The 17,739-nt window shown below is 41.0% G+C and overlaps 1 protein-coding gene across 5 annotated transcripts in view; it reads left to right on the top strand.

Annotated features, from left to right (window-relative positions):
• LOC310801941 (plasma membrane calcium-transporting ATPase 1-like) overlaps positions 1-14,583 on the top strand; it is a gene marked incomplete at its 5' end in the record, with an annotated part of 30,435 nt that extends 15,852 nt beyond the window's left edge. For 3 of the 5 annotated variants that reach the window (XM_083666149.1, XM_083666151.1, XM_083666150.1), the window contains 13 exons: positions 82-296; positions 588-830; positions 1,146-1,387; positions 1,754-1,991; positions 2,390-2,569; positions 2,653-2,740; positions 2,854-2,960; positions 4,757-4,948; positions 5,734-5,947; positions 6,214-6,425; positions 10,816-10,923; positions 11,371-11,559; positions 13,720-14,583. In XM_083666149.1, the coding sequence (XP_083522275.1) occupies positions 82-296; positions 588-830; positions 1,146-1,387; positions 1,754-1,991; positions 2,390-2,569; positions 2,653-2,740; positions 2,854-2,960; positions 4,757-4,948; positions 5,734-5,947; positions 6,214-6,425; positions 10,816-10,923; positions 11,371-11,559; positions 13,720-14,100 (2,609 nt within the window). In that variant the 3' untranslated portion in view covers positions 14,101-14,583. The remainder of the gene's footprint in view (positions 1-81; positions 297-587; positions 831-1,145; positions 1,388-1,753; positions 1,992-2,389; positions 2,570-2,652; positions 2,741-2,853; positions 2,961-4,756; positions 4,949-5,733; positions 5,948-6,213; positions 6,426-10,815; positions 10,924-11,370; positions 11,560-13,719) is intronic. The other 2 variants (XM_083666152.1, XM_083666153.1) reach the window with 2 other exon arrangements.
• Positions 14,584-17,739: the final 3,156 nt, after the last annotated feature.

The raw sequence follows: 17,739 nt of genomic DNA on the forward strand, positions 1-17,739 counted from the left end.
GGCACTTAAACAATTACTTAAATGCTAGGCCATTTCTGTACTGTAAAATAAAGTGCAATGCCCCTTTCCTCTGTCCTCCAGGTCTGCTGATGTCGGGGGTGACCGTCGTCATCCTGATTTCTCTGTTCATGGTCGACACATTCTGGATCCAGGGCCTTCCATGGGTCGCGGAGTGCACGCCCATCTACATCCAGTTCTTCGTCAAGTTCTTCATCATCGGTGTCACCGTCTTGGTGGTGGCTGTGCCAGAGGGGCTCCCCCTAGCCGTCACCATCTCGCTGGCCTACTCTGTCAAAGTACGCTATTTCTCATATAGCATTTGACTTACAGACCAGGCAATGGTCAAACTCGAAACCTTGACATTGTACAACATTAAATGTTGTCCGACAAAGAATGGCGAGTGAATGCATATCAAGGACCCTTTTTATTCCAAATGTATCACCCTATGACACCCACACTAATGTTTGGGTAAAGCTATCAGCTTTCAAGTATTTTTGTCTTAATCATGTTGGGTAGCCTTACTCTCACTTTCACATGAGTATTGTATGTAAAGGTGTTGATTTGATTATTTTTCTTCTCTTCCTCAGAAAATGATGAAAGACAACAATCTGGTGAGGCATCTAGACGCCTGTGAAACCATGGGGAATGCCACAGCAATCTGCTCTGACAAGACGGGGACGTTGACCATGAACCGGATGACTGTGGTCCAGGCCTTCCTCGGGGACAGACACTACAGGAAGGTCCCAGAGCCTGAACTCATTCCAGGCAAAATCCTGGACCTACTCATCGTGGGCATCGGGGTCAACTGTGCTTACACTACTAAGATCTTGGTAAGTGGACACACAAGCCAAGTTAATAAAAACATCAAAGCCATTGATTTATCTCCATCAGACATGACCTACTCTATCCAAATTTAACCTACTCAATCCGAGTTTGACACCTCGAGATCAGTATTGAAACACTTTTCTCCTTACTTGAAATGTTACAATTACAGCAAGTAGTGCATGGTAAAGATGCCTGTGGGCAGAAATTCTTACCTTAGATGAGCAGACTTTGTGTTTGCCAATCTGAAATCAATATCTGAGGATAGAGAATTGATACCCAAAATGCCGGAGCGACTGTTGAATGTGTCACTGTCTCTCTAGTCTGCGGAGAAGGAGGGCGGACTGCCGCGCCAGGTGGGCAACAAGACAGAATGTGCCTTGCTGGGCTTTGCCCGAGACCTGCGACGCGACTATCAGGCCATCCGCAACGACATCCCTGAGGAGAAGCTCTACAAGGTCTACACTTTCAACTCAGCCCGGAAGTCCATGAGCACCGTGCTAAAGAATTCTGATGGGAGCTACCGCATGTTCAGCAAAGGAGCCTCTGAGATCCTCCTGAAAAAGTAGGCCTGCACCTTCAGTTTTTAACCTTGTGCTTTTACATCAGTGCTTTCTTTTAATTTGTGTAGCTTTAGTTGTTATTCTATATGTCATTGAATGAAATGGCTTTGCAGTTTTGCCTCAACTTTTCTCAAGAAGAACATATCTTTTTCAGTTTCAATGGCCATAAATGTCACTGGTATTGGAAATATATTACTCTTGTCCCTGGTGTTGCAAGTATGGTTGTTTACTAAATCACTATTACTAGGTGTAGTATAATTATACAGTATTTTTCCCAGATAGCTTTAATGTAAATAACAGCATGTAAAACTAACTTCCTCAGATATTGTGAATATAATACCAACCCAAATCACTCTGCCTCATTCCAGGTGCTGTAATATATTGACTGCGAGTGGTGAGGCCAAGTTCTTCAAGCCCCGAGACAGGGACGACATGGTGAAGAACGTGATCGAGCCCATGGCCTCCGAGGGCCTGAGGACCATCTGCATGGCTTACAGGGACTTCCCCGTGGCTGACGGTGAGCCCGACTGGGACAACGAGACCGACATCCTTACCGCCCTGACCTGCATCGGTGTGGTGGGCATCGAGGACCCCGTCAGGCCTGAGGTAAATATTGGTGAATTACCAATCAGGGTGGATTTAATCAAGCCAGAGACCCTTTTCTGACTTGAGATATAACATTCTGTGGAATAACTCAAAATCTATATTCTGGCATGAGATACAGTATATGTGAATTAGGTTTAAAGATTTGTACAAATTAGAGCATTATAAGAGAAGGGTAGATCTGTGTGATTGTATTTAACATCAGTCTATGGTCCAATGGTAGACCAGTATTGATACTTATCAGAGGGATGTTGCTGATGTTTTGGCTCTAACTAGCAGGGTTGGGGTCAGTTGAATTTCATTTAGGTCAATTCCTGTGCCTTCAGGATCCTGTATGATTCTTAATCCCAGGAGTGTTTTGGAGAACCTTTATAAATGTTCTGCGCTATTGTTCATTCTAGGTCCCTGATGCAATAAAGAGGTGTCAACGTGCTGGCATCACGGTGCGCATGGTCACTGGGGACAACATCAACACAGCCCGTGCCATCGCCTCCAAGTGTGGAATCCTGCACCCCGGTGACGACTTTATATGCATCGACGGCAAAGAATTCAACCGGCGGATACGCAACGAACTGGGAGAGGTAGGAGTTCACTTCCTCTCAAAATTGTACTGTTTCCATCTCATTGTAAAGATATAACTTAACTCAAGTACTTTACCCTTCAGATTGAGCAAGAGCGCATAGATAAGATTTGGCCCAAACTTCGTGTGCTTGCAAGATCTTCACCCACGGACAAACACACTCTAGTGAAAGGTATAGCAGGTTATGTACTTATTTATCATAATATTTGGGGAATTAGAGGTTTACACGTTTGTGGCTCATATGTCATGGAATATCTGAGAGATTATGGTTTATTCTGTTCACAGGTATAATCGATAGCACTGTATTAGAACAAAGACAAGTTGTTGCTGTAACGGGAGATGGAACCAATGATGGCCCTGCCTTGAAGAAAGCTGACGTTGGTTTTGCTATGGTATGGTCTTTCTATACAGTATACGTATATTTGATCTTAAAACTATCCAAACTCATGAAAACTGATTCTATTTCTGTCTCTTTTTCTGTCTGTATTTCTTTGTGGGTGTGGATGTGTGCGTGTCTTAGTAAGGCCATCAAAATGTATTCATTTTCTGAAAAGTGAGGGTGATCTGGCGAAAAAAAAGTGAGAAATGTTTTAGTGAGAAATGTTATGGCTTGTCAAAAACCACAAAAGACAGGAAATTCTAAATGTGCACCACCACCCATAACTTCACCTATGCTAACAAGGTTTTCCAGCACAGGGTAGGTTGCTTAGGATTCAAAGCTTCTCTCAAACAGCCTAATTAGGCGATTGGCATAAGTGCTAAGTTGAGCGAAGTGGCCAATATCTACAAGCAACTCATGGTATTTGCCTCCCTCTTCTTGCCACTTAGTAATCTGATCCAAATCCCACCAGTCCCATTGAAAAATGAATTCTTAGATGTGAATACCACTAAATTTGGTACAGGTCTTCAGGGTGATGTCCTTGATGCCCATATCAACTGGCACGTGAACCAAGTGATGTGGATTTAGAACTGTTTTAATAGGGCGATATGAAATTGGAAGTTTGATTACTGTGCCATTCCATATTTTTTTTATCACTTAGCTGTTCACATTTTTGTTGAGACAAGTGATGTGAGCATGTGTAGTGTAATTTCAAGCAAATCGGACTTAAGGTTCATGAAAAGTGGATTTTTGAAGTAAAAAAAAAAGATGGTGGAAAATCCTTGAGGCAAATTTGTTCCTTGTGAGGGGAGGTATACCAACTTTCATAACTCCAAGTCAAACAGGGTGGCGGGTCTGAGCCTTGGACTTTAGGTGCTTATTACAGAGCCACCTATAATACCATTTTGGGCTTGAAGCCCTATTAATAATAAGAATTCCAGTGTATTTGAATACACTGATAAAGTGATTGCATCATAATCAAAGAATAACATAATAACAAAGCTGGGGACAAACATAGCAAGTTTGCATTGGAAGCTCCATAGGAGACTTGTCAATATAGCCAATATAGTAAATATATTTTTTTACGTGATTTAATATTTTTATTTGATATTTCAGACACGTGTACTGGTACAAGAAAAGTGGCTAATGTGGCCACTCACTAATATAGCTGAAAATCTTCTAACCTGTTCAGTTTTTTTTGTCTCCATTTCTGGGGTGATGGGGAAAGTGAAATAATTAACACTAGTACATTTTATTATGCTGTGATCAAGTGGGACAGTCAAATATCTTCATTATTATGTCATTGTTACAGCGATGCGTGCTTGTTTGTGTTTCTCCAATGACATTCCACTTTACCAGCCTATTACAATAGGGTTTCAGCCCTTCAGGCTTGAACCCCTAATAAGAAGAATTCCTACAGGGGCTTGAAACCATAATAACTCATTCAATTACAAAAGGGCTTGAACCCCTAAATATATATATTTTTAAATCATTTAATTTGGGTACCATATGCGATTGCCTACTTCGCCCATGCTTTGGGCTGGCCTGATCAGAAAACAATGCATTAACCATAATAATAATTTATCATCTTTTTTGTATTTTTTGTAGTATTTTTTTTAAGTGAAGCAGGGCATCCTTTAAACAATTAATCAAATTTGTATGGCCTAATGAATTGTCAAAATAAGTTTTCAAGAAACTGCCACATGTCAATGTCCTATCAATATTCAACGAAAATTCCATGTCCTTTAATATGACTTGATGGGTATTGTTACATTACGACTAACACAATGTGACATGATGTGCCCACAGGGAATTGCTGGCACGGATGTGGCCAAAGAGGCCTCCGACATCATCCTGACAGACGACAACTTCAGTAGCATCGTCAAGGCAGTGATGTGGGGGCGTAATGTCTATGACAGCATCTCCAAGTTCCTGCAGTTCCAGCTCACCGTCAACGTAGTGGCTGTCATTGTAGCCTTCACGGGAGCCTGCATCACACAGGTGAGACAAAGCAGCTCTCTGGGTTCACCACATGTGAGACAAAGCCAGCTCTCTGGGTTCCAATTTGCTTCCGCTAAACAGTGGCGGTCAGCTCAACAACTATATTCAAAGACCATTTTGGTAATTTGCTGTCACCACTAGCTGCGTCTGCTCCGACCAACACAACATTCTTGAATTAGCCTACTCAATTCCGTATAGGCAATATTCCCTAAAACATTGAATTCATGCCAATGTTTCCATAGATTGTACGTAGCGGGAGCAAATTAGAGCCCTCTGTCTCTGTCATGTCCCCACTTTGTCTGTCTACTTGAAAAGTGAGGCCAACTGGAAAGAGGTTGACATATAGGTAATTTTATATAATTTACTGAGGAAAAGCTAGAACTCCTTGATTAGTTTGAGCTCTACTTACTGTAACTCTGCATCAAAGGTGCTTTTTAGACCAGGAGTAGGCTTAATCTGGGTCTGAGAAGCATTCCCTATAAGTCATAACTCCGGGTCTTGCGAAGCAATGGTATTAAACATCAAGTGGCAATATTTTTAGTCAATACTTTTAACTAGTTTTAGTTCTGACCAGAGCAAAATATTTCAAATGGTTTCAAATATTTGAAAAGCTGTGTTTGCACTTATGAGGCTATTTCAGTGTTTCCTTTATTCAAGTATATGTTTTACCTACCTGTTTTTTGGTATAGTGTTGTTGTTTGATTAAAATCATGACAAGGTTGACTGATGTCATTGCCTCTCTCTCTCTCTGTAACCCTGTCACCTTGCCCTCTCACTCTCTCCAGGACTCTCCTCTGAAGGCAGTTCAGATGCTGTGGGTCAACCTGATCATGGACACCTTTGCTTCTTTAGCCCTGGCCACTGAGCCGCCCACTGAGGCCCTTCTGCTGAGGAAGCCCTACGGCCGCAACAAGCCCCTCATCTCCCGCACCATGATGAAGAACATCCTCGGCCATGCTGTCTACCAGCTGACCATCATCTTCACCATGCTGTTCGCCGGTGAGTGCTGTCTAAAAATGTATAGCCTTGACAACCCTTGTCCCATGACAAGGGTATGGTCCTGTGTGACTGAGTTGGTAGAGCGTGGTGCTAGCAACGCTTAGGTTGCTAAGCTTTGATTCCTGCTGAAACTATATACTGTATAAAAAAATGAATGCATTCAGTGTAAGTCACTTTACATAAAAGCATCTGCAAGATTATATTCCCTTAAGTGCACTCAAGTAGTGCTGCACATCTCTACTGACGTGGTCACATTCTATCCACAGGTGAGAAGATCTTTGACATCGACAGTGGCAGGTACGCCCCCCTCCACGCCCCTCCCTCTGAACACTACACCCTTGTCTTCAACACCTTTGTCATGATGCAGCTCTTCAATGAGATCAATGCCCGCAAGATCCACGGCGAAAGGAACGTCTTTGAAGGCATCTTCAACAACCTAATTTTTTGCTCCATCGTTTTCGGAACATTCGTCATCCAGGTGATGTTTATATACTATACATTATTATAATTCTTCTCTCTGTGCTTAAAGTGTTTGCATGGCTGACCCCATCCCAACCCAGCCTATAAAGGTGCATGCATAGTGCACCCATTTCATTCTGCGAACCAGTTCTTCACAAGCCTGTAAAAGAGGTAAATCTGGTGAGATGTCTCCCCCATCTCCTTCAGAGAACCAGGGTGATATACCATAAATTCTATTTCAGTCGACTCGGTTCAACATCTCACTATGGGACATAGGACAATGCCCCAATTGCCAAAGCCTGCACAGAATCCTGAGAGTACATGGAAATGCACCCACCCTACTCAGCTCCAGCACCAAGGACCATATTTGCCATAAAAGGTGCAGTGACATCCAGGCGGTAGAATCTAATGAAGGTGTAAGGGGAAGCCCAACTGGCTGCAGCACAAATCTCAGAAACAGAGACGCCCTTGAACAGAGCCCAAGACGTAGCAATTCCTCTAGTGGAATAGGCCTGGACTCCCAAGGGGTGCTGCAGGCCTTTAGAACTATAAGTTTCTGTAATAGCTTGATTGATCACATCCCCTGAACGCCTCAGTTCTCTTCATGTACATGCGTAGTGTGTGCACCAGGCAGAGAGTGTTTGGGTTCCTATCCTCTGTGGAAGAAAACAGGCGGGTGGGGGGGGGGATGAAAAGAAACCAGTTCAGTGGCACAACTACTGTAAGTCAAATAAATTACTTTGGGAATGAATGCAGCACTAGGACGTATCGTAACCCTCAATTTGCCAGGGGTAAACTGAGTGCATGAAGGATAAATCGAGAGCACATGCGTGCTCTGCCGTGGTCAAGGCTAGCAACAACGCCGTTTTATAAGACCAAGTCTTAATGACGACGGTCTCCAAAAGCTCAAATCAGGGAGCTTGTGAGCACATCGAGCACCAGTGACAAATCCCAAGGACATACAAGGGGGTGTGACCTCACCCAGAGTAACAACGGCGGCCAGGTAGCCCTTAATGGTGGAAAAGCCCTTGCCCTGTTCAAGCCCTGTAAAAAGGAGAGGACCGTGGGAATGGAGCACAGAAAAGGCACCACACCACGTCTCTCAACCCTCAAACAACCTCCACTTGAGATCATATAGACTCCTTGTAGGGGGGGCTCTAGCCTCCTTAATCGCGGCAATCATGTTCGGGTACAAGCCCTCCGAGTTTAGTTTAGACCCCTCACAGGCCAAACCCATAGATACCCACAGTAACTCGGGGTGTGGGTGGAATATTTGGCCTTGCGCTTAGGACAACAAATCCCTGTGCAACGGAAGGTCATGCGTAAAGAAGCTGTGCTATCTCTGCTCACCAAGGTCTCCCTGGAGAAATCTTATTGAGACCTGAGTCTCTTTTACAAAAGAGTCCTCTAAGGTACATAGGGATAAAAGAAAAATACAGACAGACAAAATCACACAATATTTCAAGGAAATATAAACAGAGGGGGGAAAAATGGAGATCTACAAAAAGAATTATGGAAAGAAAGAAAAGAATAACACCAATGACATAACCCTTAAGACATAAACACAACCTAGATTTCAAAAACAATGTGGATAACAGAAAAAAAATCAATAGATAGGAATCACATAACGAAGGACCCGCTAAAACAGTTACAATTTTCAATTAATAAATCTGCTAACATTCTCTTGAAATGGCCCAAGGTGACCAATGACTCTAGCTTTAGTTCCTCCTGAAGACCATTCCAATAGTATAGGGCATAAATGCTAAAAGCTGTTCTCCCAACAACCATGGAAGCACAGGGACCCTCCAAAACTAGCCAGTCTTGAGATAATTTGTGAGGCTCCAATTCAAAAGTAGGGTACGGTACGATGTTGTTTCTGGAGAAGTGCTTTATAAACAATACAATAATGAGTAGTATATCTGTCACTGGTTATAAGACAGCACACTGTGATATATAACATCCAAGGATTTTAATGTGCTTGTGGGAACATGCATTCATATAATATCGCCATGCTCAATCATAGGTGAAATTGTCGCTTGGACTATACGTTTCCTACTTTTGTAAGAGAGACAGGTCTTGTTCCTATAAAGAAAGCTGAGTCTGATTCTACCTTTCTTAATTTGTGTTTCTATATGTAATTTAAAAAAAATATCATTAGTATACAGCACCTTGCATAAGTAATTGGACAGTGAAGCATTTATTTTTTTAGTTCTATACTCCAAAAGTTTGGATTTGAAATTAACAAACAATTACGTGTGAGGTTAAAGTAGAGAATCCCATCTTATATTTTATGGTATTTGTGTACATACTGGTTTCACTATTCAGAAATTACAATACTTTTTATGTATAGTACCCCTATTTCAGGGTACCCAAAAGTAATGGGACAATTGGCTTGACCGGTGCTGTTTAGTCAGGTGTGTTCTGTCACATCATTTGTGCAGGCATAAGAGAGCTGTCAATGTCTAGTATTGATTCTAGGTTTTGCATTTGCCTTTGGAGTCTGCTATTGGTGTCAACATGAAGACCAAAGAGGTGTTAATGAAAGTCAAGACTTATTGAGCTGGAAAATCTGGAGAAAAAAAAAAACGATCAGAAACATAGCCAAACAACAGAGGCTTCATTGCAAGGTGCAAACCATTCATTATCGTCAATAAGGATGGTCAAGTTAGTTTGCTAAAACATCCCTAAAAAGCCTGCAGAGGTCTGGATAAAGGTAATATGGACAGATAAGATGAATATTATCATATATCAGAGTGATTGCAAGTGGACATTTTTGAGAAAAAAGGATCTGCACAAGATTGACAGCATACCACCTCATATGTGAAACATGGTGTAGGGGTGTTATGGTTTGGGCATATATAGCTGCTACTAGAATGAACTTGTCTTAATTGATGATGTAACTTCTGACGGCAGCAGCAGAATGTATTCTGAATTCATTGGATTGCGCTTCATCATACAGTAAGACAATGAACCAAAACATACTGCCATAGCAACTAGGGAGTTTTTCAGGGCCAAAAAGTGGAAAGTGCTTCACTGACCAAGTCAATATTCAGATTTAAATTCAATTGAACATGCATTTCATTTCCTGATGATACGATTTAAGGCAAAAAGAGCTCAAAATAAACAACCAAAGATGGCTGCAGTATAGGCCTGGCAGAGTATCACCAGAGAACATACCCAGTGTCTGTTGGGCTCAATGGGTAGGCAGTTATAGCATGCAAAGGATTGTCGATTAAATACCAAACATGAGTGCTTATTTGGACATTATTTGAATCTGACCCAATTATCGTTATACCAATCGCTCCCAAGAATGGATAACTGTCCCTTTTGTAGAATATGAGTTCGGAAAGCCTGCTTTTAGTATTTATACACCACAATATTGGAACAAAATCCAAGATTCTCAAAAAATGGACTCCCTATGCCTCTGAGGCAATTTAAGATGGTAGTATTGGACAAAATCAAAGTGGACTGCATATGTTTCACCTAGCTCATTGTATGGCTTAAACTGTATACTTGTTGTTTCTTTATTAATTTTGTTTTAAATGTATTTCTTGTTTTGTTTCTCTAGTGTCTTAAGTAGGGCTTTCCTGAAAAAGAGATCCTGATCTCAGAGAGACTCCCCTGCATAAATATAGGTTCAATAAAACAAATTTAAAAAAACAGTGGAGTGGGGGAAGCGGTTGTACCATAGGCTAGTTAGCCAAGCAATGCTGCAGCCAAATGCTAACTAGTGTGGAAAACACGAGGGAGAAAACTAGACACTTTATTTCACTTTGTGTAGTAAAAGAGCGAAGCACTTTAATGGTGGTGTACACAACAAAACCTCACCCACTAGCTAGCAACAAGACTGACGTGGCACCCAAAGGGCATGGGAGAAAGTAGCTAGGCTAGTGGCTAATTCAATCTCGTTGACGAACCAAACTAGAGAGAACTTTGCTCGGCAAGAGTAAAGCCTGAATTTGCAGGATTCCCATGAGGAAGAATACCAACATAACGCCCAGGGAAAACTGTTAACTTTCCAGTGGAACAGCTATGCTAGGTGGCTAGGTTCTATCCGAACACCGCAGATGGGCTTGCAAATAAGTGAGTGAAGAGTGAAAAGAATAGAATGAAATAAGCGCACTGTTCATGAGCCTTTATAGGCTGGGCTGTGACGAGGTCAGCAATGCAAAGCACTCCAGATGTGATTGAATAAGGTTTCAGTGAAAATGGTATGCAAGGGTGCATATCCCATAGTGAGATGTTGACGGAAAGAGAACCACTGTAGTAAAATTCTGCTTAAAATACACATCGTCCATTCTTCATTGTTTATCATCTTTCATGGTAGTCAACTTCAAGCAGAAACACATGACAGGCATTGATGAGACAGCCCTGACTTCATAGCCGGTCCCTGCCTTTTCTTCCCTAAGATTGTGATAGTGCAGTTTGGAGGGAAGCCCTTCAGCTGTGTGGCCCTCACCGTAGACCAGTGGCTCTGGTGTGTCTTCTTGGGCTTTGGTTGTCTTCTATGGGGCCAGGTAAGTTTTCTGAAGAGTTTTGTGTCTTTCCAATTCCCAGCCTAGTTCAAGTTTTGTGGTCTCCAGCACAAGTGTAATAAACCAGGAAAACTGTCACAATATTATTTTCCACATCACATGATTAGCCTACAGTGTCTGAACTGACACAGTAATGTTTGGGGGGGACAGTACAACAGGAGAGGCTGGTGCAGGTGGACGGGTTCATTGTAATGTATGGAATGGATTGAGTAATGGTATCAAACAAATGTCTTTGATACCATTCATTCTTCATTCCATTCCATACATTACAATGAGCCTGTCCACCGATTTCTACCTCCATCAGCCTCCCCTGCAGTACAGTAGTATGCCCTTCACATGTATCATAAAGTTGCCTCATGTTCATTGGAAAGTTTATGAAATGTGATCCATGCACACAACATGACACCCCTCCTCTCCATTTGTTCCCAGCTGATCACCACCATCCCAACTAGTCGTTTAAAGTTTTTGATGACAGCAGGCCACGGCACTCAGCAGGAGGAGATCCCAGAGGAGGAACTGGAGGAGATGGAAGACATGGATGAGATTGACCATGGTGAAATGGAGATGAGGAGGGGACAGGTGCTCTGGTGCAGAGGCCTTGGCAGGATCCAGACTCAGGTAGAGCTACAAATAACCTTGCACTTCACCTGCATGTAACATGTTTTTTTATGTGATGGCGTGTAAATGAGATAAAAAATGACTTGTGAATAAAGTATGTCATTGTTATTGTTAACTCTCCCAATTCGAATGAACCAAGGTAATTGCTGCGGGTCTTGAAGGTGAACGCAAGCAGCTAGAGACTCTAGAGAGTAAAAAACTTTTTTTAACTAGAATCTGACAACACTGTGAGACTGCTTGTTTTTTTGTGCTAGCAGTATTGAGTGACTGGAGTGTAGTATACAATCCATCACTTTCTAGGTAGAAAAGACATGAGATGGACACTTCCTTGCTAATTTATCACTTGGCACTATCGCTACTGCTTCAAGTCAAAAAGTGGTGGATTGTATAGGTGATGAAATGTATACTACGACAGGTGCTGCAGACTTTCGGCTCCCAAACGCTTTGACTCAGCAACATGCCATCAATGCGAAGTGTTAGGGGCGGGTCTTGTGCACATACTGACACCTCATTCGTTATGATGAGCCAACCAGGGAGGGAGATACAAACCTCCAAAGTCAAGTCAAATCTGAGGAACTATTTCCACTATGTTTACAAGACGACTCTGGCAATATGCAAATCATGTCTGTGCAAGCTTCACAGCCTGAGATTGTAGATATATCAGAGAACCGATATTATTGGCATATATTGACCTGTTACATAAATATCTGTGTCGGCACATATTACTCTGATAATGCACCGATATAGCACCAAAGATGTGCGTCAGTTATAGAAAATCTTTGTCATTGGGTTTTTCCTGAGCAATACAGACATGGATTTTTAGGAATGAATACACTTGTTTATTGGCGTTTGCTGTTACCCGAGTGCCTACTGAGTGGCTGAATTTAGCAAAGTAACGTTAGGTCTTTGGACTGCAGTCAATTAGTACAGTTGCTAACGAAAAGGACGTTGACTGAGTTATTCGGCATAAGGAGTCACACAGTACGATATTATTTACCAATCATTTATTTCACCAGTTAACATGGCTAGCTTGTATCCATGAATTTCAGAGTCAGACGTTCTAGCTAACTTTTGTCACAAGCAGCTTGGGTGCATAGTTCCAATCAACTGTATTGTAGTGACCTACAAGGGAGGAGAGAGAGAGAGACATTCACCAGGGCATCTGTGCCTTTAAGAGAGACGGTGGTGGGCGGAAGTTTATATGTGTTTTGGTTCCGGGTGCACTGTCATGCCCGCTCAGTGTTGTTGTTAGTTGTATTTTATGTGGAGAGTAAACAGACTCGACTTGCCTTCGCCTCCTTGTCTCATTGTTTACCGCACCTCCACAGTATCAGCATGGACTGCACAATGCAGATTTGTTTACTCTTGTGAAGAAAGCGGAAATTCACAGTACTCAAAGACACTACATTCCATGGAGAGAACAAGAAAAGATCAATAAAAAGTCAAACAAAAGCACAGTCAGTAAAAACAACAATGCAAATAGTTCAAGATTAAAAGCAAATTTAAAAAGATGGGTTTTGAGGGATCGTTTGAACGAGCAATTTTTGTATGTTTTTGTACATGTAATATAACAACAATATAACAACAATGATTCAGTGGATGATCAAACTGTCACAACAAGTTGGATTGAACAGCAAATCACTGAAAAATATGCAGTGCACTGAACAATGTGAAATCATTTGGTGTAGTAACTGTAAAAAATAAAATGTTCCTCTATTCATCAATGGAGATAATTTCAGGTCATTGAGATATGGATTTTTGCGTTGTCAACATTAAGAGCATCTTTTTGCCATTGTTTTCTTGAAAACTGTGCATACTAGTTTGATTTCAAATCCAAACCGTAGGAGTAAAGAGCTAAAAGAATACAAAATGCTTCCCCTTTCCAATACTTTTGGAAGGCACTGTATATGACTAGTGGTCACCAACCCTGGTACTGGAGAGTTAATAACATTTGGTAACTGTGGTACTGTACTCTATGCTTGATAGAATTATCCAATGAAGTAACCAAGAGACCTCATGAGTTTTTTAACAAATCTGGAAGGACATGTTTGTTTCTAAGCCACCTTCTTAACTGTCAATTTTGGAGGCTTATTGGATGTACATATTTAGATTGATAGATAGGCCTCATTGCATGAGTTTTTGACTGTCTTATTCCCCTAGATCCGTGTTGTCAATGCCTTCCGTGACACCATGTCCCCCTTTGACGGCTTGGAGACCCCCGAGTCACGTAGCTCCATCCACAACTTCATGAACCACCCGGAGTTCCGGATACAGGACTCTTCTCCCCAGTTCCCACTCATCGACGACACCGAGGGCGAGGACGAAGAACCCACCAAGCGCAACTCAGCCATCCTGCCATCCCTGCCCCCCACCCCATCTGTCCCCTCACTCCCGTCCTCGCCCAACCAGAACAATAATGCTGTAGACAGGATCATCCCCCTCCACAAGGAGAGCCCAAAGACTGGCGGGATCCCCCAGAATGCTGCTGGGCTGCCGCAATGCCCTGGGAGCCCACTGCACAGCCTGGAGACCTCCCTCTAAGCTTAGTGCACCAGTAATGACCCACAAAACCCACCACACCTCACTCAACACCACCAAGATGGAGAGACCAAGGGCCTGTGGAAGTTTGGCTTGTACTGGACTTGAGGACATCAAACATTTTGGAGCCTTCCTGGGTTTTTATGTTATTATTTATTATGTGTTTGGCCCCTAAATATGATTTTCTCTTAGGGTCTTTGTGTCAAGGAGGGGTGTTTGCACATTTGGAAATTAATTACAGACCAGTTTAAAGGATTGAATTGAATGAATAGGGTCTCTTTGCTGTATATCAGAAGAAATTACAATTACAATTTTTTGGGCTATTTATATTTTTATGATTTCATTTCCATTGTGAAAGCAGACCTGTTTACAGTTTCGTCATACTTTTAGTTGTTGGTGAAAGACCTAACCAACAAGATGTACAAAGTAGGGCAATTTACTGTGAAATGGTAAATAGTGTATTTTAGACATTGCCGTATTTTAGGAAGAAAAAAAGAGTTTATTGTAAAACTGAACTATTTTGCCTGCAGGTTGTTAGTTTTTTTCTTCTAGGAATCTAGAAATCTCTAGGAAAAGGTTTGTGTAGGAACTTGCGTAAGAAAAAACGGTTGTATCGTCTGTTGGGAAAGGGATAACTGGGATACACTAACTGGTTGGGATATTCACTGTGTTGTTCCCAAAGATTTCCAAAGCTACATTTCATGTCCACTGGAAAGTAGTGGAGATCCTATTTTTCCAGTGGTTGGATTTTGTCACTAGTTTTTCTGAGTTACTAGACAATTTTTTTTACAATACAAATATGATTACAAAACAACACCTTAAAAACATAACAATGAAATACCAAAAATAATTAATTAAAACAAGAGCATGTCTCTATGATGGTCCCTAATCAAGGACTTAAGACAAGTGTAAGGGGATCAAGTGCTCCAACCTCAGTCTGCCCTGAAGATCATTCCATGTCTGAGGAGCACAGTAGCTAAAAGCTGTTTTGCCCAATTCTGTAGACACCCGTGGGACAAGCTCTGAGAGCGTGTCAAAAAGTAGCAAGCTCTGAGAGAGTGTCAAAAAGTAGCAAGCTCTGAGAGAGTGTCAAAAAGTAGCAAGCTCTGAGAGCGTGTCTGATCACCAGTAAGTCGCCATAAAAGCAATGATGTGAGGTTAAAATGGAGTTTTAAAATAACTTCTTAAAATAACTTCATATAAAAATAAAATCTAATCATAAGCCCTTCTCAAAATCAAAGAATCCCAACCCACAGACTGATACAAAGGCAATGGTGGGCCCTAGAAAAGAACCACAGAGCAGAGTGATAAACCAAGTCTTATTGTGGTTTAAGAATTGAGGCATCTGTGTGCATGTAAATTGTGAAGACACAGAGGAGCGTTGCCTGGACAATCTTCTTCCTAGGCTCAAAAGGTGAAGCAGGACTTCTTTCTATTCAACAAAACTATTTAAAATCTCAAATACTTGATTCGTTTTTTAACATGCACTTCAAAGGACAGTCCATCGTCAATCCAAATGCCCAGGTACATTGAGTAAGGGACTTGTTCAATTTGGGCTCCTTTCAGGGTACAATATGTAGATCACTGTAAACGATATTACAGGATCTAGAGAAAGAGCATGAACTTAGTTTTGTCCTCATTCAGCACCAGCTTTAATGGAATCAAAACCATGCTGAAGGTAAAGAATGGCCTGCTGAGCTGAGGGAGCACAGGAGTAGAGAGCAGTATCATCATTTACATTACATTTACATTTGAAACATTTAGCAGACGCCTTTATCCAAAGCGACTTACAACAAGTACATTTATCTAAGTAAGTGAATCATCTATACATCAGTCATCATAAGAAAAACAAATCTATACTAGGAGCAGGGGCCATTGGCAGTCACAATGCTAGAAGACGGAAGAATTACTTTTTTTATTTTTTTTATTTTTATTTACAGTAAAGAAACTGTACAGGGGGGTAGTGGGAATGAAGAGGTCTTTAGGAGGGACAGTTAAGATGTAGCCTGAAGAGATGGGTCTTCTTCATCAGCATAAAGATGTAATTTACAATTGTTCAAGAACAAACCAACATTATTTACGTAAATGGCAGTGGATCTAGAATCGACTCTTGCAGAAAACCTTTATTAATATTGAGAAAAGTAGACTGAACTCCATCAACTGAAATACATTGAGTCATATCCCTTAGGTAATTGAAACCAATTGCAGACCGACTGATCAAAAACAATGGCAGATAACCTCTGCAATAGGGCATGATCAACAATATCAAAAGCCTTAGAAAGGTCAATATAGAAGGCTGCACAGTGCTGTTTCTTATCAAGAAGAATGCTTCGCATGTCATTTATAACTAGGGAAGCAGCAGAGAGGGTGCTATGTCCAGTCCTAAAACCTGACTGGTGTGCATTTAAAATGCAATGTATTGTTAAAAAAGGACCGCATCAGACAATTGATCAGGGACTCCAACATTTTAGTTAAACAAGAAAGCCTTGAGATAGTACTCTAAATACTAGACTCAAAGTACTTAGCCACTGGGACTAAATACTCTTAATTGTGAATTTACATCAAGGGTAATTATTGGGGAGAAAACCAACATTATAATTTCAGATTTATATCTGTAGAGAAAATTGTGTAAAGCGAATGGATTGTTGGATTGGTTTTAAGTCATTTTTAGGATTCTAGGTTGATGTTGGTTCAAAAACACTTAACTGAAAGACATTCCATTTTTTAATGACTTTTATAACCAGGTCGATATTTCATAAAGTAGGTTCAACAGGTCAGCCAGCTAACTTTGATTCTGATGAGACTCAAAGAAATATTTAGATTTTCATCAACGAATCTTAAGTTGAAGATACACCATTAACATTGATGAGCCATGACATTCCCATTTTCTTCCATGAAGCTGGTAGAATAGGGTTGTTCTGAAATATTTACAGAAGTTAGCTGGCTAACTTAACATCCTACTTTTTTGAAATACCCAATAGAAAATGTAGAAAATTAAAGACACAGGAGATGTTAGACTCACTGCACATGGTACTTTATTGCACTAAACCTCCTTTAGGGAGGCTTTATAATAAGTAACATATAGATTTGTATATTTTTAGAGAGAAGACAGTAACTTTCAACCCTCAAAACATAAGTCAATGTATCATGGGTTGGGAGGCAGTGTTAAAGTGTGTTCAAAATAGATATTGGTATTTTTTTGGCAAGCCTACAGTCAAAATTATTTTTTTACCCTGTGAATTGCTTTTGTTTGACAGGATAGTATGGGTCCAGCGTTATTGGGTGCTATTCAAACAAACCGTGAAACCATAAAACCTGGACTGCCAAAAGAAATGACTGTGGTTCAGGGCTGTGGAAAATGCATTTAGAAACCAAATATTATTCATTTGATTAATGCATATTTTTGGAGCTCAGGAACAATGTCACCTTTCTGGAATCCAGGCCAGGGTCTCAGTTAATTTGATTCCATATTTATTGGGGGATGTCTTCCCTTTTACAATTACAAACTTCATCTAAAGGTAGGAATATTTCAACAACAAACTAAATAGAGTCCATACTGTAGGTCACCTTTTTTTGTTTGTTTCTCTGTAGTTTCATTCCTGAATTGGGAATGAATGTTATCCATCTCTTTATGGATTATTA

Source organism: Argentina silus (assembly GCF_951799395.1).
Source record: "Argentina silus genome assembly, chromosome: 3".
Classification (NCBI taxonomy): domain Eukaryota; kingdom Metazoa; phylum Chordata; class Actinopteri; order Argentiniformes; family Argentinidae; genus Argentina; species Argentina silus.